The sequence below is a fragment of the Nyctereutes procyonoides genome, unplaced genomic scaffold (genome assembly GCF_905146905.1).
Source record: "Nyctereutes procyonoides isolate TBG_1078 unplaced genomic scaffold, NYPRO_anot_genome, whole genome shotgun sequence".
Taxonomy (NCBI): Eukaryota; Metazoa; Chordata; class Mammalia; order Carnivora; family Canidae; genus Nyctereutes; species Nyctereutes procyonoides.
In genome coordinates, this window is record NW_026575135.1 from 23,660,111 (window position 1) to 23,684,616 (window position 24,506).

The following is a 24,506-nucleotide window of genomic DNA, read 5'->3' on the forward strand; positions in this document are numbered from 1 at the left end:
AAGATTTTATTTATTTATTCATGAAAGACACAGAGATGGTGAGACATAGGCAGAGGGAGAAGCAGGCTGCCTGCAGGGAGCCTGAGGAGGGACTCGATCCCTGAACTCTGGGATCATGCTCTGAGCCGAAGGCCGACTCAACTGCTGAGCCATCCAGGCTTCCTGATTTTATTTATTTATGAGAGGGAGTGCATAATGAGGGCAAAGGGGGAGGAGGAGAAGCAGACACCCTGCTGATCAGGGAGTCAGACTCAATCCTAGTAACTTGGGATCATGACCTGAGCTGGCGGCAGCTACTTAACTAACTGAGCCACCCAGTTACCCCTGCACAATGTTTCATTTGTATTTTCAAATCACCATTTCAAAACAAGTTAAAGCAAATAATGATTCTCCTTAAAAAGAATAAAGATGTAAACAATCAAAAATGCCTTCCTTGTCAGCAGTCAGGTTTAATCAGGTTCTCATTTTTAAGGATAGGCTGTATTAGGGACAGGCTATATAAAAATGAACTGTTGTGACAAGTTCATAAGTAAAATGAATATCTTTATTTAAAATAAGTAGAATGTGTTATATAACTATAAAAATCAGATGATTAGAAAAATAGAGCAATATCCGTGGGTAAAATTCCATGCAAGATAACACTAGTCTGTCAGTTTGTTGGGAAAATACATCATGTTAAGGGACAAATTTTTGCATAGTTTTTGTTTGCTAATACTTAAGCATATAATTTCTGGATTTTATAAAATACGGGAAATGTGTTTACCTCATTGTTAATGGATGTAGTATAGAATGGCTCTGTTTTTGTTTTTGCTTTGTTTTTGTAAAGAGAGAGAGTGGGGGAAAGACCTAGGGAGAGGGAGAGAGATAATGTTAAGTAGACTCCATACCAGTGCAGAGCCTGACTCAGGTCTTGATCTCACAACCCTGATATCATGACCCAAGCCAAAATCAAGAGTTGGATGCCTAACTAACTGAGCCACCCAGGTGCCCCTAAGCTACCTCCTTCATATATTAAAAGAATTCACTGTTGAATACATGAAATATTTCCATATTGTTCATTGGAGGGCCTGTTTTCTTTTTTCATGTTAGAGGTAGGCCAGGATACCACTTTATGTTGCCTTTCTTTTAGCTCTAGCAGACTTAATGTATGTCCAGTTCTGTGTTTTATTGAGTTTTAAACGTCTTGAATGATAACATATCTTTGGTTACGTTGAACTTGGAAATCATGTGGTGAGGTCAGTCTGGTTTGGTTTCTTCATAGATTAGAAAATCAAATTAGGGCCTGTATACAGACACAAAAGGTGTATGCTTGTTGAGAGTTGAGAAGGCTGGGGGGCGTGGGGAATGATAGGCAGAGGAAAATTCCTTTGAAAACTCTGGTTTGTGTAGGATTATTCTTTAATAGCATTTGCCTTGTCTCCTCCCTGATTGCTGTCTGCAGTAGCCACGACTGACCAGTTGTAAAGAATATCTTCTGACTGGGATTGAGTTTATTGGAGTACAGGTGCTAGACAATAAAATCACTGTAGGGTTGCTAGAAGCAAGAACATTTAAAATAAACCATGAAAGAAAGAAACAAATTTTGTCCTATTCTCTAAGCTTATTTTGTGTCAGGATCTTCTGAAACAAAATTACTACTATTATTTAAAGATTTTATTTATTTGAGGGAGAGAAAGAGAGCACACTAGCAGGGGAGGGACAGAGGGAGAGGGAGAAGCAGGCTCCTTTTGGAGCAGGGAGCCCGATGCAGAGCTCCATCCCAGGACCCCAGTATCACGACCTGAGCCAAAGGCAGGTGCTGCTGATTGAGCTACCTAGGCACCCTGAAACAAAATCATTACTTTGAAAAAAAAAAATGTTAGGTGGAATTATCCATGATGTTTTTAAGGATGAATTTGTCTTTCTCATGTAAGAGGAACTGTCAACAAGGGAAAACATTGAACATGATCATAAGTACTAATAAGTCTTTTATTATAATGCTGTTTTGAGTGACAGAATAGGTTTTGTTTTGTTTTGTTTTTTTAAAAGAATTTGTTTATTCACAAGAGACACAGAGAGGCAGAGACCTAGGAAGAGGGAGAAGCAAGCTTCATGCAGAGAGCCTGATGTGGGACTTGATCCCGGGATCACACCCGGAGCCAAAGGCAGGTGCCCAACCGCTGAGCCACCCAGGCATCCCCAGAATAATTCTGAAATACCAGTATGTTGCATTACTGTGCTTTTTCCCTTCCCTTCCCTTCCCTTCCCTTCCCTTCCCTTCCCTTCCCTTCCCTTCCCTTCCCTTCCCTTCCCTTCCCTTCCCTTCCCTTCCCTTCCCTTCCCTTCCCTTCTTTTCTTTTCTTTCTTTTCTTCTTTCTTTCTGCGATTTGTTTGTGTTGTGTAGTTCCTGGCAAATAGGAGGTGGGAGAGTGATTTTTAATTAGCTGGCCTAGAAAGCTGCTTTGCTGATTACTAAGTGTAGTGTCTGGGAGGACCATTTCTCTTCAAGTTTCTTCAGACCTTTCTACAAGTAGCCAAATACAGATACAAAGATGGTCAGAAGTTTAGTTAAAAATCTTCCGTAATTATTTGGTTTATGTTGAAAGCGTGTGTGCCTGCTCACAGACTGTTGTGACAAATGTGATATACTCTCTTTAGCATTTACAGTGATACTAGACCAATTACCCCTTAAGTTTGCTCTCCTTAACTTTCCTCCACAAATAAGTTCTTGTCGGTCTTTGTGATTTTACAAGCCCAAGATTTGCTTATGGGTGTCTTTGCTAAATGAAATGGAGTAAGATATTTTTCTCAGATGTTTCACACATGGCGTACCTGGGTGTTTAAGTGCCTCCCTTTGGCTCAGGTCATGATCTAGGGTCCTGGGGTCAAGCCCCACGTGGGGCTCAGTGCTCAGCAGGGAGCCTGCTTCTCCCTCTCGTTTTGCCCCTGTTCCCTGCTTGTGCTCTGTTTCTCTCTCTCTCAAATAAAGTCTTAAAACATACAAAATATGTCCCTTCATAATGATTGAGTACCATTAGGTCTGGCAGAGTAAAGATATTATAAATTGCATACATGTGCACCTTGTGCTGACTCCACTGTGTATACTTTTTCTAGGACTTCTAGAATTTACTTTTTGTCTTGTTAACCTAAGAGGACAGGATTCTGTCTTACATAGGTGTCTTATTTATTCATATTAGCAAGCATTATTGAGTTTTTGTAAACTGCAGAATTACTTTTCTGAATAAACTTTTATTGTTTTCTCTAAGTAAAAAAACAACGCAGAGGGGTGCCTGGGTGGCTCAGTTGGTTGAACATCTGCTTTCTTCTCAAGTCATGATCTCCGGGTCCTGGGATTGAACCCTGTGTTGGGCTCTGTGCTCAATGGGGTATCTGGTTCTCCTTCTCCCTCTGTGTGCTCTCTCTCTTTTTCAAATAAATAAAATCCTTAAAAAAAAAAAAAAGATAAAAAGAAATGCAGAATGATAAAATGAAATTAAATGTCCTCATTAAATAACTACTAACTTTAGTATATTACATGGGCTTATATTTGAACTAAAAAATGTAATCCTATTTTATACACTGTTAGTTGGTTAGCTTGCTACACTTAATATCATGGATCTCTTTCTGTGTGTACTTGCACAACTAGTTTTTCCCCTAAAGATTTTATTTATTTGAGAGAGAGAGAGAGTGCGTGAGAATACGCACATGCATGAGAGCATGAGCAGAGAGGAGAGGCAGAAGGAGAGGGAGAAGCAGGCTCCATTCCAGGGCCCAGGGTCCCCAGGTAAGGAAGGCAAACTCTTAACCAGTTGAGCCACCCAGGTTCCCCCACCTGGATAACTCTCTTAAGTGGCTACATACTGCTCTCTTTGTGGATGTTCTAGAGTAGATAGCCTCCTAAGGTAGATATTAGGAGAATCCCCCCACCTTTTATTCTAACCATTGTCTGTATATAAGTGTTTGCACAATTATAAAATTATTTCATGTGAATAAAGGCCTGAAAATAGAATTGCTGGGTAAAAGCTATGAACTAATTAAAGTTTGGGTCCTGTTCCCAGATAGACTTGTAGAAGATTAGAATAGATGGGTATTCACCAGAACTGGATATGCCAGATTATCCAGTAGCTGTAGCTGTCAGTTGTTGATTTTTAAAAAATCTCTATCAAAGCTTAAAGGTGGAAAATAACTTGTTTTAATTTTTTTCATATCTGGTGATTTTATATGTAACTAAATATATCGGTTCAGTTGAGGTTTATAGATGTCAAAAAAATTCCTTCTAAAACATTTTAAATCTGGCCTCTCCTGTTTGGAAGTAAGTCAGCTATTTTCTTCAATTTTAGTTTATTAATTTCTAGTGCATTTTATCTGAATATACAATACTAGTAATTTCCTTTTTTCCTAAGATTTTTTTAAGCCTAAGATAGTTCTTGTTCTTATTTTGGGACTGAATTACTTCAACTCTCTTGTGAAATGAGTTAGATGATGACAAAATAAATAGAAACAAATGGGCAAAAAAAAAAAAAAAAAAACAAATGGGCCAGTTTTGGGATTTCTCAGTGCTGTACCTTTATTATCGTAATACCACTTATTTTAACAAGAACAAAGTGTTCTTTTCTCAGCAATTTATATATATTTGATTTTATTTGATTTCAGTCACCATTAGAGGAGAGGCAGAGAAGGGAGGTTATATAAATTAACTTCTCATTAGAAACAGGTTTTTGAGATTGAAATTTTGGGTACTTAGTTTAAAAAAAAAACCTAATTTTATTTGCCTACCATTAAATGTTTTTAGGTGGTTACTTTGGTTAACTAAATAGAGCAAGTTATTCCTGAGGTTTTAGGGCAGCATTTTAATGTAATTTTGTAGTCTTTGAGCTAATATATTAATAGGTTTAAGGCCTACTGAGGATAGTTGGGGATGGCATAGTGTGGGAGCTTAGGGAAATGACCTTTATTTTTAAATCAGCATAGGAAAAGGCTCTGTGGTGGGACAATATATAGTTAGTTGTTATTCAGCTAGTTGCTGTCCTCTTTTGTGCTGTGTATGGCAACAGAAGCTTAGTGCGAACTTTACTGTTTTTATCATCTGAAAGTAGAACTTTATGGATAAGAATTAAAATGGCAGGCAAGTGAGCTTCAAGGTGTGGGTCTTTAGGTCTGAAAGATAGATGCACACATCCCTGATAATTGTATACACTCTGAATGACAACTCTGAATGACCACTCTTGTCTTCGGTAGACTTCATGGGAGACTGTAGGGGGGAAGAAGAAGAATTTTGGAAAAGAAAATTCAGAAAACAAAGAGAATAGAGAGAAGAGAACTGAGAGAGAAATGAATCGTGGACGTGGAAACAACAACCGGAAAGGAAGAGGTGGCAATCGTGGGAGGGAGTGTAAGTATATTTCTCCTAATTTTTTGTTAAGAAAATTTTTATGCATACTGAGAAGCTGAAAGAGTGCTCCAACAAATGCCCTTAAATCTAGTTCTTCAGTGTTTGTCATTATATAGAACTCTTTTTTTTTTTTTAATTTATTTTTTATTTTTTATTTTTTTTATTTATTTATGATAGAGAGAGAGAGAGAGAGAGAGAGAGAGAGAGAGAGAGAGAGAGGCAGAGACAGAGACACAGGCAGAGGGAGAAACAGGCTCCATGCACCGGGAGCCCGACGTGGGATTCGATCCTGGGTCTCCAGGATCGCGCCCTGGGCCAAAGGCAGGCGCCAAACCGCTGCGCCACCCAGGGATCCCTATAGAACTCTTAATATTGAGCTACAACTAAGTAGTTCATCAGAACCCTAACTGATGCAGTTTCATGTTAGCACTTACCTGGGCTGTACGTAGTTATGTTGTGTCTTAAGACTGCCTTTTTGGGGTGCCTGGGTGCCTCAGACAGTTAAGACCGCCTTCTGTTATGTCTTAAAGTGCACCCTCTGTTTTGAAAGGAGGGCTTTCATTCACTGGTAGATGAAGATAGTTTATTCTTCCCACTTAATGGATACTATTTTATAGGCAAGGGTTAGATTAAGAGGGAAGTTGTTGAATAGGGAAATTTTTCTTAGTCCTTTCATTTGACCCGGATTTTGGCATCTTTTACCCATAACAACACTACTTGCTGTGCAGATAATACCAAAGTAGCTAAATTATGAATGAATGAAAGGTAAATGCTTAACAAACAATCTTAGAGACTTTGGCTAGTTTATTTATTCCACAGATGTTTACTGAGTACCTACTATGTAGTCCGTTACTCTAATAGCCATAGAACAATGAATAAAATAAATATTCGCCCCCCCTAATAAAACTTTTACTGGAGGTTAAAGAGAGATGTTACAATAAGAGAAGTAACATTTTGTAGTAATACAATATTTTACTGATGTTATATGTGGAAGTTATGCTTTGGGAAAAACAAAGGCAGCAAGATGGTGATTTTAAGAAGGGGTTTGGCAAATTTAAATGCCAAGGAAGGCATTCATGAGGCAGCACTTATAACTCATGGGAGTTAGGCCCTGAAAGGGATGAGGAGAGCAAGATGTGTCAATATTGCTCAAAATTGTTTATTATAGGAGGCCCTGGGTGACGTCTGCGCTGGTAGCAGTTTGTCTCGTGCGGCCTCAAAAAAAAAAAAAAAATCTGCTTATTACATAGAGTTGTTAGAGTCAATACCGGTGTAGGGGTGAGAAGAAGATAACTCTACTGGCACATTCTGGATAGTATCCTGGGAAAACCTGCCTCCAATTGAAATATTTTCTTTCTTTTTTTTTTTTCAATTGAAATATTTTCAACGATTCATTATTTCCTTGGCATTGCTATTTTGCTATTCTAGGCCTTTCCTTTAAACCTAACCAGTGAGCCAGTTTTGGTGTGTATTACATATAGCTGCATAACAAATTTGGTCTTTGAAGCAGACTCACCTTAGGGGAGGGCAAGTCCAACTAGAAGAAAGGAAAAAGTGGTACATCATTTTAATTTCCTTACAAAATTTTCACCTATGAATTAAGCAAGATGTGCTGTCATCAGTTTTTTCAGCCATTTTTATTCGGTTTTGTTTTTACTGTTTTCTGATCTCTTAGGTAAAGTTTTAGCTTTTTTATAAGAAGTCTTTTTGTCCTTGCCTTTGATTGCTCTTGTGCACAATTATGTACAAGAAGTGCTCTTTTCTTCCATAGTTAGAGGAGAAGAGAATGGAATTGATTGCAATCAAGTGGACAAGCTTTCAGACCGTGGCAAGCGAGTCCGTGGCAGAGGTAAGATAGAACAAGGGGGAAGGAGATGCTTGTGATTGGAAGGAGGCGGTGGGAGGCTATTGGTATACTTATTTCACTAAGGAATGGCAGAGTACTCTGAAAGAGGAGGATTGATCTTCTGTGATCTTCGGATTTGTTTACTGATGGCTATGAATGAAATGTTTGGATTTGCATAATTTTGAGGAAACTTAACTGGTTTGTTTCACCGGAGCTGTGAAAGCCATTTATATGAACAATTAAAAGCTTGAAGCTCTGATCATTCTGTTCTCCTTTGTTGGACTTTTTATAGATGTGTTTTACTCATATGATCCTAGTTTTAAAATTATTTGCCCATTGATTAGTTCCTTCCCACTCCCCAAATTTTCTGTTAGTAATCATTTCTTAACATTTATTAATTTGGGACATCATTAAACCACTTTAATAAGGTAATTTCATATACTTTAGGGTGTGACTGAATTTTCTCAGGGTCATAAAATCAAGATACACGATGTAATACGCAGATAAGGCTTTGGTTCAGGGGAGGAGCTATCTGAACTGACATTTTGTTTGATCATCTTTCTTTTCTTCCTTTATTATTTTATTTATTTAATTATTTTTTTTCCCTTATTTTATTAAGTAATCTCTACCCAATGTGGGGATTGAACTGACAACCTCACAAACCCAGAGATTGAGGCTCATGTTCTACAGACCTAGCCAGCCAGGAGCCTTTTTTGGATATATTTAAAAATTAAAAAAAAAAAAAAAAAACTTTTAAAAAGATTTTATTTATCTGAGAGATCAGAGAGAGAAAGAGTGGGGGTGTAAGGGGCAGAGGTAGAGAGGGAAGCAGACTCCTCGGTGAGCAGAGATCCTGATGCAAGGCTCAATTGCAGGGCCCTCAGATTATGGCCTGAGCTGAAGGCAGATGGTTAACCAACTGAGCCACCCAGGTGCCCCTGTTGGATACATTATTAAATGCGGTTGTGACTAGTCTCCACATGAGCAGTTCATAGTGGCAGTTTTTGATCAGCAGTATTATTAAGCAGAGGAATATTGTAGGTGGGCAGCCCAGGTGGCTCAGCGGTTTAGCGCTGCCTTCAGCCCAGGGTCTGATTCTGGAGACCCGGCATTGAGTCCCACATCAGGCTCCCTGTATGGAGCCTGCTTCTACCTCTACCTGTGTCTCTGCCTCTCTGCCTCTGCCCCCCCTTATTCTCATGAATAAGTAAAATCTTAAAAAAATATATTGTAGGCACTGTATATTAATTACCTAAAATTTAAATTAAAGAATGTAGGTTATATATGCTACCAACTTCTTTGGCTGTTTATTCATTCAATTATCATTTATTAAAATACTATATATACCAAAGGTAAATGATAACCACAGATAGAGAAGGCGAAACTATATATTGATTTGCCAGGCACAGTCAAAATAAGATTAGAATTATCTAACCAATTGTGTGTGTGTGTGTGTGTGTGTGTGTCTGTAATTTTTTTTAAAGATTTATTTATTTATTTTATTTATGAATGATAGACCTAGAGAGAGAGAGGCATAGACACAGGAGGAGGGAGAAGCAGGCTCCATGCCAGGAGCCCGACGTGGGACTCGATCCCGGGACTCTAGGATCACACCTTGTGCCAAAGGCAGGCGCTAAACCGCTGAGCCACCCAGGGATCCCCTGTGTCTGTATTTTTAAAGATTTTATTTATTAGAGGCAGAGGTCAGTGATTCAGCAGTCTTATATGATACCTAGTGTTCATTTTTTTTTTTTTTTAAGATTTTATTTATTTATTCATGAGAGAGAGGGGCAGAGACACAGGCAGAGGGAGAATCAGGCTCCACACAGGGAGCCCAATGTGAGACTTGATCCCGGGTCTCCAGGGTCACGCCCTGGCCCGAAGGCAGTGCTAAACCCCTGAGCCACTGGGGCTCCCCTGCTTAGTGCTCATTGTATCATGCCCTCCTTAATGTCCATCACCCAATTTACACACCCCCGCCACCTCCCTGCAGGCCTCTGTTTCCTAATGATTGTCTCTTATGGTTTGTCTCCCACTCTGATTTTTGTCTCGTTTTATTTTTTCCTCTTTTCCCCTATGATCCCCCTCTTTTTTTTCTTGAATTCTACGTGAGATCGTATGATGTTTTTCTCTAATTGATTTACTTCACTTAGCATAATACCTTCTAGTTCTGTCCATGTCATTGAAATGGCAAGGTTCTATTTTTTTGATGGCTAAGTAGTATGGCATTGTGTGTGTGTGTGTGTGTGTACACACGTCATATCTTTATCCATTCATCTGTCAGTGTACATCTCGGGTCTTTCCATAGTTTGGCTGTTGTGGACGTTGCTGCTATAAACATTGGAGTGCAGGTGCTCCTTTGGATCACTACACTTGTATCCTTTGAGGTAAATCCCTAGTACTGCAATTGCTGCATCAGAGGGTAGCTCTTTTCAACTTTTTGAGGAATCTCCACACTTTTCCAGAGTGGGTGCACCAGCTTGCATTCCCACCAGCAGTGTAAGAGGGTTCCCCTTTCTCCACATCCTTGCCAACATCTGTCATTTCCTAAATTGTTAATTTTAGCCATTCTCACTGGTGTGACGTGGTATCTCATTGTGGTTCTGATTTGTATTTCTTTGTTGTGGAGTGATGTGGAACATTTTTTCATGGGTCTGTTGACCATTTGTAGGTGGTCGTCGTAGTCATCCTCTCCTCTTCCTCCCCCTCTCCCTCCTCCCCCTCCTCCCCCTCCACCACCTCCACCACCTCCACCACCTCATTCATTCATTCATTCATTCATTCATTCGAAACAGATAGGAAGGCAGAGACATTGGTTGGCAGAGGGAGAAACAGGCTCCATGCAGGGAGCCCGATGTGTGGGACTGGATCCTAGGACTCCAGGATCACGCCCTGAGCTGAAAGCAGACCCTTAATCGCTGAGCACCCAGGCGTTCATTTGTGGGTCTTCTTTGGAGAAATGTCTGTTCATGTCTTCTGCCTGTTTCTTGATCGGATTATTTGTTCTTTGGATATTGAGTTTGATAAGTTCCTTATAGGTTTTGGATACTAGCCCTTTATCTGATAAGACATTTGCAAATACCTTCGCCCATTTTGTCTGTTTCCTTTGCTGTGCAAAAGTTTTTTTATCTTGATGAAGTCCCAATAGTTCATTTTTGCCTTTGTTTCCCTTGCCTTTGAAGATGTGTCTGCAAGAAGTTGCTGCAGCTGAGGTTATAGGGGCTGCTGCCTGTGTTCTCCTCTAGGGTTTTGATTGATTCCTTTCTCACATTTAGGTTTTTTTTGTCCGTTTTGAGTTCTTTTTTTGTGTATTGTGTAACAAAATGGTCCAGTTTCATTCTGCATGGCCCAGTGTGGAGTCTGCTTCAGATTCTCTCTCCCTCTGCTCATTGCCATATCCCTCCACCCCCACTCACACTCTCTACCTCTCTAAAATAAATAAATTAAAATATTTGAAAAAAACATACTTTGCTCTTTGAAAAAAAATCACCTATATTTAAGTATTTTTTTTTTTAATATTTAAGTATATTTAAACAGGCTCTTGATAGGTAGTGATCTGTCTGGAAATTTCTTTGATTTGCCTTGAATCCCACATTTACCACAGGGCAAGAGGGAGAAAACATTCAGTGTCCTGTGTGCACAAAACTACAATCATTTTGCTTATGAATATTAGTACAGTTTGATAGTAGTGGTATAGAACAAATAGTTTGTTACTTTATTATTATTATTATTATTTTAAAATTTTATTTATTTATTCATGAGAGACACACAGAGAGAGATACAGGCAGAGGGAGAAGCAGGATGTGGGAAGCAAGAAGCCCGATGTGGGACTCAATGCCAGGTCTCCAGGATCACACACCCTGAGCTGCAGGCGGTGCTAAACCGCTGCAGCCACTGGGGCTACCCAGTTTGTTACTTTAATAATTAAGGGATAAATGTCTTTTGTTTTATGTAACATGTCACTTTTCACAAGATTAGTTGTAAGTCACTTCATGTCTTAAGTTACTCTCTTGTAGTCTGTTTAATTAGCCTTTTAAAAAGTTCCTTGGTGTGCCTGGGTGGCTCAGTCAGTTAGGCATCTGCCTTCGCCTTGGGTCATGATCTTGGGGTCCTGCCATTGAGCCCTGCATCAGACTCCCTGCTCAGTCTACTTTTCCCTCTCCCTCTGTGCATGCATTCTCTCAGATCAGGTCCTGAGCTGAAGGCTGATGCTCAACTGCTGAGCCACCAAGATGTTCCCAGAATGAGACTGTTAACCACTAAAATTTACTATACCTGTGGGTCAGAGTAGTCAGAGTGTAATGTCAATGTTATGTGTCTAATTTTACTGCACTATTGTAATTAGAAGATTGTTGCAAATTCCTTTGTTTTAAGGTTTCTGGAATACGGATGACTGGGGTATCTTATCTGGGAGAAGTTTGTCTTTTCCAGAGTATTTGATCTTTTAGATCTTTCTCCTGGAGTTAATGGGCTTCCTTTTTTTTTTTTTTTTTAATTTTTTTATTTTTATTTTTATTTTTATTTATTTATTTATTTTGTTAATGGGCTTTTAAAGAAATGATCAGCTCTTCATGATTGAATTCCCTATGTGGCACACTTGAACCCTTCAGTTTGGTCCTTTGAGAGTAAAAATCTAGTCCCAGAACTTTGGTTGTTTAGGAACATAATTAAAAATAAAAGGTTGAGTCTTATTACATATTGAACAGATTTATTGTTATAAAAACATCCTAGGGAACAGCCAGTGTGAGCTGGAAAATAGTATAGATGGGAGTTAGTTGGCTAGTTTTATTATCTTTCTTTTTTAAAGATTTTATTCATTTATTCATGAGAGGCAGAGACACAGGCAGAGGGAGAAGCAGGCTCCATACATGTAGGACTCGATCCTGGGACTTGAGGATCACGCCCTGGGCCGAAGGCAGGCGCCAAACCGCTGAGCTACCCAGGGATCCCCTGGCTAGTTTTTACCTTGATGTAGAGTTGATAAATTTTCTTTGGTTTTATTTAGACAAATAAAACAAATAAAACTTCACAGACCATGTTAAATCACCTTAAATTTTACTTAATCACAATTGTCACATCTTCATGTTCTTTTCTGGACTGTTTGGTGATTATTCATACAGTTTTCCCCATTTGTAAATTTAACAGCGAATTAGGAACAGAATGCAAACGATAAATACGGTCCATGGGAATGAACTATGTGTGTGGAAAAATTCAAATTTAATTTTTCTAGTCAAAAATCTTTGGCAATAAAGCTTGATATAAATTATAATCAGCTAATGAAAAAAAAAACAGCTAATGAAACCAAAACTTTTTTCCCCTTTGTTCTTGGCTACATTATCTGGCCTCACTAGAATAGTAGGTTTATATATAAGAATGAAGAGGAGCCAGACTGCGCTGAATCTCGTAGAAAATTATTCCTATAGAGTCTATTTTTTTATAAGATTTTTTTTTTTAAAGATTTTATTTATTTATTCATGAGAGACAGAGAGAGAGGGGAGGGGGGCAGACACAGGCAGAAGGAGAAGCAGGCTCCATGCAGGAAGCCCAATGTGGGACTCAGTCCTGGGACTCCAGGATCATGCCGTGAGCCAAAGGTAGAGGCTTACCCGCGAGCCACTCAGGCATCCCTTCATAAGATTTTTGGGTATTGGAATTGAAATTGAATTTGTCCAAGGATTTGAGTTTAAAGCACATTATTGGAATGTCAGGCAGGTATTTTTGCCAGCAGACCTTGTAGTAGCTTTAGCTTGTCCATGGTGAAAGAGAGGGCGCTGCAGGCTGTTTGCAGTCCTACTGACCTTTCCTAGGACTTCCTGAAGTGTAGCTCCGAGACTAAAAATCTATAAGAAATGACCCTTGTTGGTATTTGCCCCTTATGTTCACAGGGTGAGAGTAACTAAAATTGTGTTTTCCCAACCATTCTGAAAAGCAGGAAAGAGGTTAGTAGAGAGGAATTTATTGTTTTATAGATAATAGTATATAGATAGTTGTTTTTGTAGTCTGCGTTAGCGTGTTTTTGTATTTTCATCCATTCATTTAGTTTTATTTTTTAATTTTTATTTATTTATGATAGTCAGAGAGAGAGAGAGAGAGAGAGAGAGAGAGAGAGAGAGAGAGAGGCAGAGACATAGGCAGAGGGAGAAGCAGGCTCCATGCACCAGGAGCCCGATGTGGGATTCGATCCTGGGTCTCCAGGATCACGTCCTGGGCCAAAGGCAGGCGCCAAACCGCTGCGCCACCCAGGGATCCCTCATTTAGTTTTAAAGTAAACTCTGTGCCCAGTGTGTGACTTGAACCTGTGATCCTGAGATCAGGAGTTGCATGTTCTACTGACTGTGTCAGCCAGGTGCCCCTATATCAGTGTATTTAAAACTAATTCTGGGGGAACCTGGGTGGCTCAGTGGTTGAGCATCTTCCTTTGGCTCAGGTCATGATCCTGTCTTGGGAGTTAGTCCTGCATTGGGCTCCCTGCATGGAGCCTGCTTATTCCTCTGCCTCTCACTCTGTGTCTCTCATGAATAAATAAATATCCTTAAAAAAGAAAAACAAAAATTAATTTTAGGGCTTCATGCCTTCGCATACTTCAGACTTTCAGACTTTTTTTTTTTTTTAAGATTTTATTTATTCATGAGAGAGAGAAAGAGAGGCAAAGATACAGGCAGAGGGAGAAGCAAGCTCCATGCAGGGAGCCTGACATGGGACTCGATCCTGGTACTCCAGGATGACGTTCCCCCTGTGTATGTTTTTCCTAAAGCAAATTATCATTATTTTTTGGACCTGGCATATTTAAAAGCTTGAAAATAAAATTTAGTATGGCTTACATTTTTATTGGATATTTTATTTCTCTTTGTGTTCAGTGTTCTTTATGCAATAAAAGATAATAAAATAATTTTATTTTTTTAAAGATTTATTTATTTATTTATTCACGAGAGATACACAGAGAGAGGCAGAGACATAGGCAGAGGGAGAAGCAAGCTCCATGCAGGGACCCTGACGTGGGACTCGATCCCAGGTCCCTAGGATCAGGCCCTGGGCTGAAGGCGGCGCTAAACCGCCGAGGCACCCGGGCTGCCCCTCTAAAATAATTTTCAAATAGACTTGGTCAGTTAGTGCCGTCTGCTTTCTCTGGGGGCACAGCACAATATATTCGTGTATTAGCAGTGATATTCTCATCTTTTTTTTTTTTTTTTTAAAGATTTAATTTATTCATGAGAGAGAGAGACAGAGAGAGGCAGAGAGGTAGAGACGCAGAGACACAGGCAGAGGGAGAAGCAGGCTCCATGCAAGGAGCTCCATGTGGGCGAGACTTTTACCTGGGTCTCCAGGATCACGCCCTGGGCTGAAGGCAGCGCTAAAGCTGAGCCACTTGGGCTGCCTCCCCCCCTTTTTTAACCTTCTCACCACCCCTTTTTTAACCTTCTCAACTTGAACGTTAGGTTACTTTATTGACATTTATTTTTATATTCTCAATAAGTGAGAAATTATAGTTAAGTCACTCCTTTTTTCTTGTAAGTTTCTTTATCAGTTTATGGTTTGGTAGCATGTGTGTATTCTTTTGTCTTTTGGTGAGATCGAGCCTGAAAAGGTAGAGTGATATTTGAGATTGCAGGGTGCATGGTTTGTTTCCTTCTGGATGGAAGAAAAATAATGCTGTGAAAAGGCAAGAAAGTTTACTCCATAACTTTTCTCCCTTATTTTACCTTCCTTACCTCACTTTTATTTTTAGCAACTCAATTTCCTGTATTTTTAAAACAAACTAATACATGACTATGTTCTATATATTTGAAAAATAATTATTGAGCACTTAATGTGTGCTAACATCCTATTGTTTTTAAATATTTGAATTCTTTGTAATGCCTTCTTGGGTCCTGGTATAAAAAGTACTTGACAAAATGCTGTGCTCTAAAATGTATTGCTGGACAGCTGAAATATTTCCTGTAATTGAATAGTGACATTATATTACATCTTTATTTTTATTTTTATTTATTTATTTAAAGATTTTATTTATTCATTCATTAGACAGGGAGAGGGGGAGAGGAGGAGATAGAGAGGCAGAGACACAGGCAGAGGAAGAAACAGGCTCCATGCAGGGAGTCCGACGTGGGACCCGATCCCGAGACTCCAGGGTCACGCCCTGGGCCGAAGGCAGGCGCCAAACCACTGAGTCACCCAGAGATCTCCCTATATTACATCTTTAAATATGAGTTTAGTTTATGAAGAAGTTGGATGTTCATGAAATTGATGTTGTCAGTCTTAACCGCAACAACTAATATTTAAATACCCATTGTATCATTGCAGATAATGCTGCAAATAAGGCATGGCCCCTCACATGCTGGGTGGGAAAGGAGAAGAGATGGTCAAGTAAAACCACTATTTGACTTAAAATGATTGATAATCAGCTGTCACTGAGGTCATTTATTTTTATTTTTGTTATTTCTTTTTAAAAAGTTTTTAAAAATTTATTCATGAGAGAGATGCAGAGGCATAGGTAGAGGGATAAGCAGGCTCTCTTTGGGGAACCTGAAGTAGTACTTGATCCCAGGGTCCCGGGATCATGACCTAAGCCAAAGGCATCTAGATGCTCAACCACTGAGCCACCCAAGTGCCCCTATTTTGTTCATTAAAAAAAAATTTTTTTTAAAGTAATGAAGCTCTGTGCCCATCATGTGGCTTGAACTCAAAGCTCCTAGATCAAAAGTCTTATGCTCTACCAACTGAACCAGCCAGGCACCCTAGTGGGGTCCTCTTTAGATTGGGTGGTTTGAGGAGGAAGAAAACCATGTGAAAATCCAGATAGGAACATTCTGTGTAGGAGGAGTAGCTAATATACACATGGAAAACAACATAGTTTTTTTTTTTTTTTTTAAATTTACAGAATTAAAATCTACTTACTGGAATATAAAATATACACAGAAGAGCTCAGGGTGTGGTTTTAACATTCTGTCTTGACATAAAGTACAGTGGAATTTTGGGTAATGTTTATTACTTAGTTTGCCTGAATTTTAATATTTTACTATTTGTTCTGTTTTTCCTCTGTATATATTTATTATTTTTTTCTGAAACCTTTAAATATAAATTCCAACATAATGCCATTTTACCCCTTAATATATTAGGGTAGATCTCCTAAGAAAAAGAGGTTCTTTTTTTTTTTTTTAAAGACTTTATTCATTTGAGAGAGAGACCACAAGCAGGGGGGAAGACAGAGGCAGAGGGAGAGAGAGAGAAGCAGACTCCCTGCTGACCTGGGAGTCTGACTTGGGGCTCCACCCCAGGTTCCTGGCTTCATGACCTGAGCTGAAGGCAACTGTTTAACTATCTGGGCCACCCAGGCACCCCAAAAGATACTCTCTTGTGGAGGTATCTTACAGTGATAAAAAACAGGAAATTAATATTAATACAGTTTACAGGCCTTATTGGAAAGTTTCCAGTTATCCTGTAATTTTTTTTTTTAAGGATTTTCTGTATTTATTCATGAGAGATACAGACAGGCAGAGACATAGGTAGAGGGAGTAGCAGGCTTCCTGTAATGGGCCTGATGCGGGACTTGATCCCAGGACCCCAGGATCAAAACTTGAACCAAAGGCAGATGCTCAACCACTGAGCCATCCAGGTGCTCCTCCTGTAATGTTCTTGATAGCAAAACAGTATTCTGGTCTAGAGTCCAATCAAGATCACATTTTGTTTACTTCTTATGTCTCTTTAGTGTCCATCAGTCTACAATAGTTCCATCAGTTTGGAATAATCTTGCTCTTTCATGGCCTTGATGGTTTTGAAACATATAAATTCTTGTAGAATGTCCTTTAATATCAGTCTGAGAAGCTTCCTCATGAATAGATTGATGTTATCTGGTGTTTTTAGATTTTATTTTATAGCCAGTATAGTTAAACTGTTTCTTATTTCTGACAGGAATACCAGAAATTGAGGATCACTGACTTGAGGTCACATTAGAGGGCACATGATACAAGTGTATCCCAGTACTAGTCATGTTAGTTTTTATTAAGAACAGTGGTTTCTGCCAGATTTCTCTTCTGTGAAGTTATTATCCTACAATTTGTAATGAATAAATACTTTTTGAGAGGAGTACTCTGAGAATATATAAACATTCTTTTTTGTATGTACGTGCGCCCCTGGATCCACTCATGGCTAAACTGCAAACTACCCCAGTTTATAAACCTAAAATCGCCTGTTTTGCATTAGCTAATTAGAATTGGGTTTTTCCTTCAAGCATTCTGAAGAGCCCTGAGTAAAATGGGGTTTAGGAGAAATTATCTTCTACCTAGGGAAATTTTAAAATTATTTTTAGATTTATTTATTTGAGAGAGAGAGAAAGAGTGAGAGCACAAGCCAGGGAAAGGGAGAGAAGCAGACCCCCCACTGAGCAGGGTGCCTGCTTCAGGGCTTGATCCTGGGACTCTGGGATCATGACCTGAGCGAAAGGCAGCTGTTTAACTGAGCTACCCAGGTGCCCCTGAGAGGTGTTTTTTTTTTTTTTTTTTTTTAAGATTAGAGAGAGAATGTGTGGCAGAGGGAGAAGCAGACTCTCTGCTGAGCAGGGAGCCTGATGTGACATCACAGTCATGGGATGTGGGGTCCCACAGTCATGGGACCCTGAGGTCATGAAATGAGCTGAAGGCTGACACCCGACTGAGCCACCCAGCACCCCCATTTGGGATTTTTTTTGTTGTTGTTTTTAAGATTTTTATTGAGAGAGACAGAATGAGAACAACCAAGAGGGGAGGCACCAGGAGAAAGAATCTCAAGCATACTTCCTGTTGAGCACAAAGCTTGATCCTGGGGCTCAATCGCATGACTGTGATGATTTGAGCCAAAATTTAAAAAGTTGGTTGCTCAAACGACTGAGTCACCCAGGTGTCCCCACAACACATTTAGAATCAGATTTCTTTACTAAGGACAAGCTAATATATGGGATATCTGGATTCTAAGCTTTATTCATTACTGAATCTCAGGGAGATTTTCCCATTGTCATTTACCTTATTTATGCTACTTTAAGATTGGGAAGGCATATTCCTTTCTGAGAATATACTCTAACTTAAAGATAGAGGGACAGGATTTGCTTGACTCCTGAGTCTCTGATCCAGGCAAGCCCCAGGGATGCCCTACTCTTGGTATGGGCCAAATAGGTCTCTGGGCATGGTGGCAGCTCATAGTTAGCCTGGCAACTATTTTTGTCATTGAACTAGCCCTGAAAATTTGGAAATTTTTGTCTACACATAAAGCCTTAGAACTAGTCAGGAACTTAGAGGTATTTCTTGTCATGACTCAGAGTGTATAGTGATTAATTCAAGATCACACATTTTCTGGTACATTTGGCTGTTACCAAGCTCTCCATACAGTCTCCTGGGGATGAGGGAAAGGGATTGATTTCTGTCAGATTAGGATTACTCTCCCTATTTGCTTCTATTTATTTAGGTTACACTTGTTGAGCACTGTGTAGGTGAGGAATGTCTGCAGTTAGGATCCACCTCCTCTAGAGGAGATGGCTGTTTTCCAGGTTTTGGACCCCCTCCTTCCCTCGGGTGGGGGAGGAGGGGGGAGAATACTGAGAGGGAGATGCCGATATCCTGCTGAGCAGAGAGCGCTTAATCCCAGGACCCTGAGATAGTGATCTGAGCTGAAGGCAGATATTTATTTAACTGACTGAGCCACCCAGGTGCCCCTATTTTGGCTTTTTCAGAGGAAATAAGGAACATTTCTATTCTGGCTCTCGGTGTTAAAAAAAAAAAAAAAAACAACAAAACATAAATGTGAGGACTTGAACAGTCATTCACCATAGACGTGGTACAGAGTACCTAGAAAGACCTTTAGGTAAAAAGACAGCATGTATCACAATATTGATTTAATCTTTATGATAATCTTCTTTAGTCCTATGGTTTCTTTTTTCTTTTCTCTTTTCTCTTTTCTTTTTCCTTTCCTTTCCTTTCTTTCTTTCTTTCTTTCTTTCTTTCTTTCTTTCTTTCTTTCTTTCTTTCTTTCTTTCTTTCTTTCTTTCTTTCTTTCTTTCATTTTTTTTGCAATTAAAAGACCCCAAGTTTTTATTATGACCTGTACATTGAAAGCCTTCTTCTTAGAGCAAGTTTTTCTTCTGACTGAGCTGTCTTTTGTGCAGGCTGTGGTAATGATTGTGTGTGTAATCTTAACCTTTTCCTTTTGAAAGTGCTACAGCAGGCAGTAGCTAATGATATGCATTAGGATTTTTCCATTCTTCAGGACAGTTCCCTCTATTCTCTCATCTTTGGTGATAGGGTAGATTTTTTTTTAAGATCATATTTTTAATAATTCAACTTGGACTGTGGAAAAGTTAGCTATACAAACAATTAATACATATTTTAGTTATGTGAGTATGGGTAATAGAGCCGCTAGCAATCACCTTTCTCTGAATTTGATTATTCTTATGTACCTCATATAAGTGGAATCATAAAATTTGTGCTTTTGTGACTGGTCTATTTCAGTCAGTATAATGTCCTCAGGGTTCATTCACATAGCATGTGTCAGAATTTCCTTCGCTTTTAGGCTGAATAATATTTCTTTGAGTGTTATTTTTCAAATTCTTTTTGCTATATATCTAGAGATGGAATTCCAGAATCATTTGGTAATTCTCTTTTTTGAGGGACTCCTGTACTGTTTAACATGGTCGCTGCACCATTTTACATTTCTACCAAACAGTGCATGTTTTAGTTTCTCTGTATTCTTGTCAACACTTGGTATTTTCTGTTCTCTTTCTCTTTTTATTTTTTTTTGATAGTAAGCATTGTCATGGGTGTCAGGTTTCTCCAATAATTAGTGATACTGAGAATATTATCAGGTGCCTATTGACAATTTACATATCTTGTGGAGAAATGTCTGTTCAAGTCCTTCACCATTTTTGAATCCGATTGTTTTCTTGAGCGTAGAGGTTTCTCATACGTTCTCAATATTACTCCTTTATCAAATGTTTCATGGGCGACTGTTCTATGGGTTGCCTTTTTACTTTGTAGATACAAGTTATCTTTTTTCCTATCTTTAAAGAATTAATTAATTTATAAAAGAAAGAGTGAGCCAGCAGGGGGAGGGGCGGGGGGAAGAATCTCAGACTCTGCACCCTGAGTGGGGGGTTCCTGGCCCCAGGAACCTGAGATGGTGACCTGAGCCAGAACCAAGAGTCAGAGGCTCAACTGACTGAGCTACCTAGGTGCCTCCTATCCTTTTTTGGTTTTGTTTTGTTTATTTTTACATAATCTCTACTCTCAACCTGGGGCTTGAATTTACAACCCTGAGATCGGGTTGTATGCTGTACCAACTGAGCTAGTTGGGAACCCCAGTATAGGAGTCTTTTTTCTTTTTTGTTCAAAGATTGTATTTATTTATTTTAGAGAGAGAGAGAGAAGAGAGAGAGAGAGAGAGAGAGAGAGAGAGAAAACGGTGAAATAGAGGGAGAGGTCGACTCCCAGGAAGCCTGTTGTGGGGCTCCATCCCAGGACCCTGGGATTGTGATTTGAGCTGAAGGCAGACACTTAAGCTACTGAGCCACCCAGGTTGCCCCTTTAGGTGTCTTTTGATGCACAAATCTAATGTCTGTTGGTTTTACCTGTGCCTTTGGTGTTCTATCTAAGAAATCATTACCAAATTCACTGTCATGAAGCTTTTGCTCTATATTTTCCCTAAGAATTGTATAGTTATAGCTCTTGCATTAGGTGTTTCTTTAGTCCACAGTTCAGAATGTTAAAAACACTGGAGAGTCACTGAATAAAATGATTTGTTCTCTCTCTCTTTAAAAAAATTTTTATTTGAGAGGGAGAGAGTGCATGTGTATATGCGTGAGCAAGGGAGAGGAGCAGAGAGGAACAAGCAAGACTCTACAATGAGTGTGGAGCCGGTTTTGGAGCTTGATCCCAGAACCCTGAGATCATGATCTGAGCTAAAACCAGGAGTTGGATGTTTAAGTAACTGAGCCACCCACACACCCCCAGAATAGTTAGTAATGTAAGCTACCTGTGTTAAGCTGCTACATATCACAGTTACTATACTAGCAGAATTAAATCTCTTTTATCTTACAAAATCAGTAACTGTAGATATTTGTGTCAGTAGGGACTAGCAGATTGAGTGCATTGGATAGAAATGTTGTTGCTGTTAGGAACAATGACTGGTGTTTGGCTTGGTGCGTAGAGAATGAAGTTGGTAGAATTATAAGTGTGTAGGACATAAATACTATTTAACGGTACTATTTTCTTTTTAAGGATTTGGACGTGGAAGAGGGAGAGGGGCAGGAAGATTCTCAACCCAAGGCATGGGGTAAATCTGAGCTATCCTATTTTTATGCTACTCTTGCTAGTTATTATTCCTAATTTATTTTCCCTCTGTCCTGTACCCAATTTATTTATCCCAGTGAATCTGATATTTCTTCTTTTTTTTTAATTTTAATTTTTATTTTTTGGATATTCTATATTGAAAAGAAAAAATAGTGAAAAAGTGAGATAGTACAAATAAAATTGTATTTATTTCTAGAAATTCAAGAACTTCTATCCTTGGCTCTGTTGACATTTTGTATTCTCTGATAATTTGTTGAGGTGGTGGGGTATCCTTTACATTGTAGGATGTTTAGCAACATCCCTGGCCTCTCCCTACTAGATGCCAGTGGCATCCCTTCTCAAGTTGTAACAATCAAAAAAATCTTCATATTTTGCCTGATGGTCCCTGGGAGAGAGGTACATAATCATCCCTAGTTGAAAACCATTGCCTAAGAGGTATATTGATACATCCAGCAGTTGTCTTTGAATAGTAAGTAAATGCAGTATTTATTTATGTGAAAGTGATAGTTTTCTCTCCCCATAGGTGATATGATTTGTTGTTTATTCATAATTTCTGACTATTCTTTTCACTTTTTGCTACTTCTAAAATATTAGTTTTCCCTGGATTTTAGGACAAGTTTTTTTTTTAATTTTAAAAAATTTTTTATTTATGATAGTCGCACAGAGAGAGAGAGAGAGAGAGAGAGAGAGAGAGGCAGAGACACAGGCAAAGGGAGAAGCAGGCTCCATGCACCGGGAGCCCGACTTGGGACTTGATCCCGGGTCCCCAGGACCGCGCCCTGGGCCAAAGGCAGGCGCCAAACCGCTGCGCCACCCAGGGATCCCCAAGTTTTTTTTTTTTTTTTTTTAATTTTTTTTATTTATGATAGTCACACAGAATGAGAGAGAGAGGCAGAGACACAGGCAGAGGGAGAAGCAGGCTCCACGCACCGGGAGCCCGACGTGGGATTCGATCCCGGGTCTCCAGGATCGCGCCCTGGGCCAAAGGCAGGCGCCAAACCGCTGCGCCACCCAGGGATCCCCCCAAGTTTTAAAGCTTCTTGTAGAAGCCATCTGTAGATGACAGTCAAGAACAGAAGGGAATTGGTTCCAGCAAAACCCTTTGTCTCTCCATAGCTTCAGGGGAGCACTGGGCGGGTGGGGAGGTATTTGCTGACTTTAGATGATGCCTCTTGCCATTTCTGTTTTTTTCATGAGCTCATTGTGATGAATACATAGGGAGCAAACTGGCTGGAATATTTAAACGTAAGGTATGTGCCCAGCCCAGCAGCTTTAGGTAATTGAATGGATTTAGTGGTTTACTTTCAAATACTCTTTTGTGATTTTTTTTTTTTTTTTTTGGTCAATGATAACCTCAATAAAGCTGGAAAAAAAAACTTTAAATTCTATTCTGAAAATTTTAGTGACAGTATTAATTTGGCTTTACTTAAACTTCTGAATCCTAGGTGTTTAGAATTTTAATGGGAAAAAAACCTGAATGAAGCATTTTCTTTATATGTAGATTCACTGTTTCTATCATAAAAAGACCTGGATTCTGACTTGGGAAGATAAGACTGTGTATTCAAGTCTGGTCTTAATTTTTAAGGGGGTTTTCCATTAGAGCCCTTATTCTTCCTAATATAATTATAGATATGCACATCTGCTTTAGGATGCGGAGGGCAACAATTTAGGGAAATAAGGGCATCATACAAAAGCGTGTGGAAGGTCCCTAGGCAATCCCTGCCTTTCAGAAGATCTACATCTTGATGGCCAGAAGAATTAGCTATAATTAAATAGGAGAAGGAGGGTAAAATTGCTTGTAGTGGCTTTTAGATGGGGCAGGTTTTTTGGGGGGGCAGGGAGGGAAGATGATGTATGATGATTTTTGTGACTTTGGCAATTGTTGCATTTGCCGTAATTCTTTACTTTTTTAAAACCCAAGGACATTTAATCCTGCGGACTACTCAGATTCTCCATCTACAGATGGGTGTGGATCAAAGCCAGTAGTTTGGGAAGCTACTCAAAATGGCGCAGATGAAGGAACTGGTAAGTGTTGTCCGAGATGTGTTTTATGAATTCTTAACATACAAAGGCATGCCATTAGAGAAGAATGAAAAACAGTTTGCTGTCCTACCTCTGATACTATTAGCTGGTTCTTACCTCCATAGTCTTGCTTAAAAATCTCATTGATATTTGATTTTTTTCCTTCTGCACTCTGAGGGAGAGGCTTTAATTACTGTGTAAGTCAGTACAAAATTACACTGAAATCTCAGTGTGTCAGGGATATGTTATAATTTCTTACGGGAAGACCTGTTACTGAAAAGTACTCTTCCTGATGGTGAACCTAAATTTAGGCCAGATAAAGTGGTATATGATAGGGAGGTTTGGGCACCAATTGCTTTTGGAGATTTTTTGTGATCCTGATATTTTTGGATGATTTCTTTTTGGAAATTTATGGATAAATGCTTGTTAATTGGTATGTTTATTTAATAGAGCTCTTGGGATTTAAAAAAATTATATTCAGTTAACCAATGTATTATTAGTTTCAGAGGTAGAGGTCAGTGATTCATCAGTCTCATATAACACCCAATACTCATTACATCACATGCCCTCCTTAAAGTCCATCACCGCCCATCTCCAGTCCTCACCACCCCTCCAGCAACCTTCAGTTTGTTTCTTATAATTAAAAGTCTCTTATGGTTTGTCTTCCTCTGTTTTTGTCTTATTTTTCCTTCCCCCATGGTCCTCTTTTGTTTTCTAAATTCCCCATATGAGTGAAATCATATGGTATTTGTATTTCTCTGATTGACTTTTTTGAGCTCTTAGGATTTTTTCATGATAATTTATATTAACTATTGCAATTATATTTATGAGAACCTAATTTTGACAATTCATGAATTATAACTGCAAATATAAATAGTTGAATAAATAATCTAAAAGCAAACATCCATTTAATATCTATCCTGGTCAAAAAATAGGACTGTGCCACCACCACAGAAACACA

At 39.1% G+C, this 24,506-nt stretch overlaps 1 protein-coding gene across 1 annotated transcript in view; it reads left to right on the forward strand.

The window, feature by feature from the left end:
* Positions 1 to 24,506, forward strand: part of UBAP2 (ubiquitin associated protein 2) — a 122,996-nt gene that overhangs the window by 53,936 nt on the left and 44,554 nt on the right. Inside the window, 4 exon segments of the mRNA XM_055302448.1 lie at positions 5,218 to 5,371; positions 7,143 to 7,220; positions 21,452 to 21,506; positions 23,445 to 23,548. Coding sequence (XP_055158423.1) covers positions 5,218 to 5,371; positions 7,143 to 7,220; positions 21,452 to 21,506; positions 23,445 to 23,548 — 391 coding nt within the window.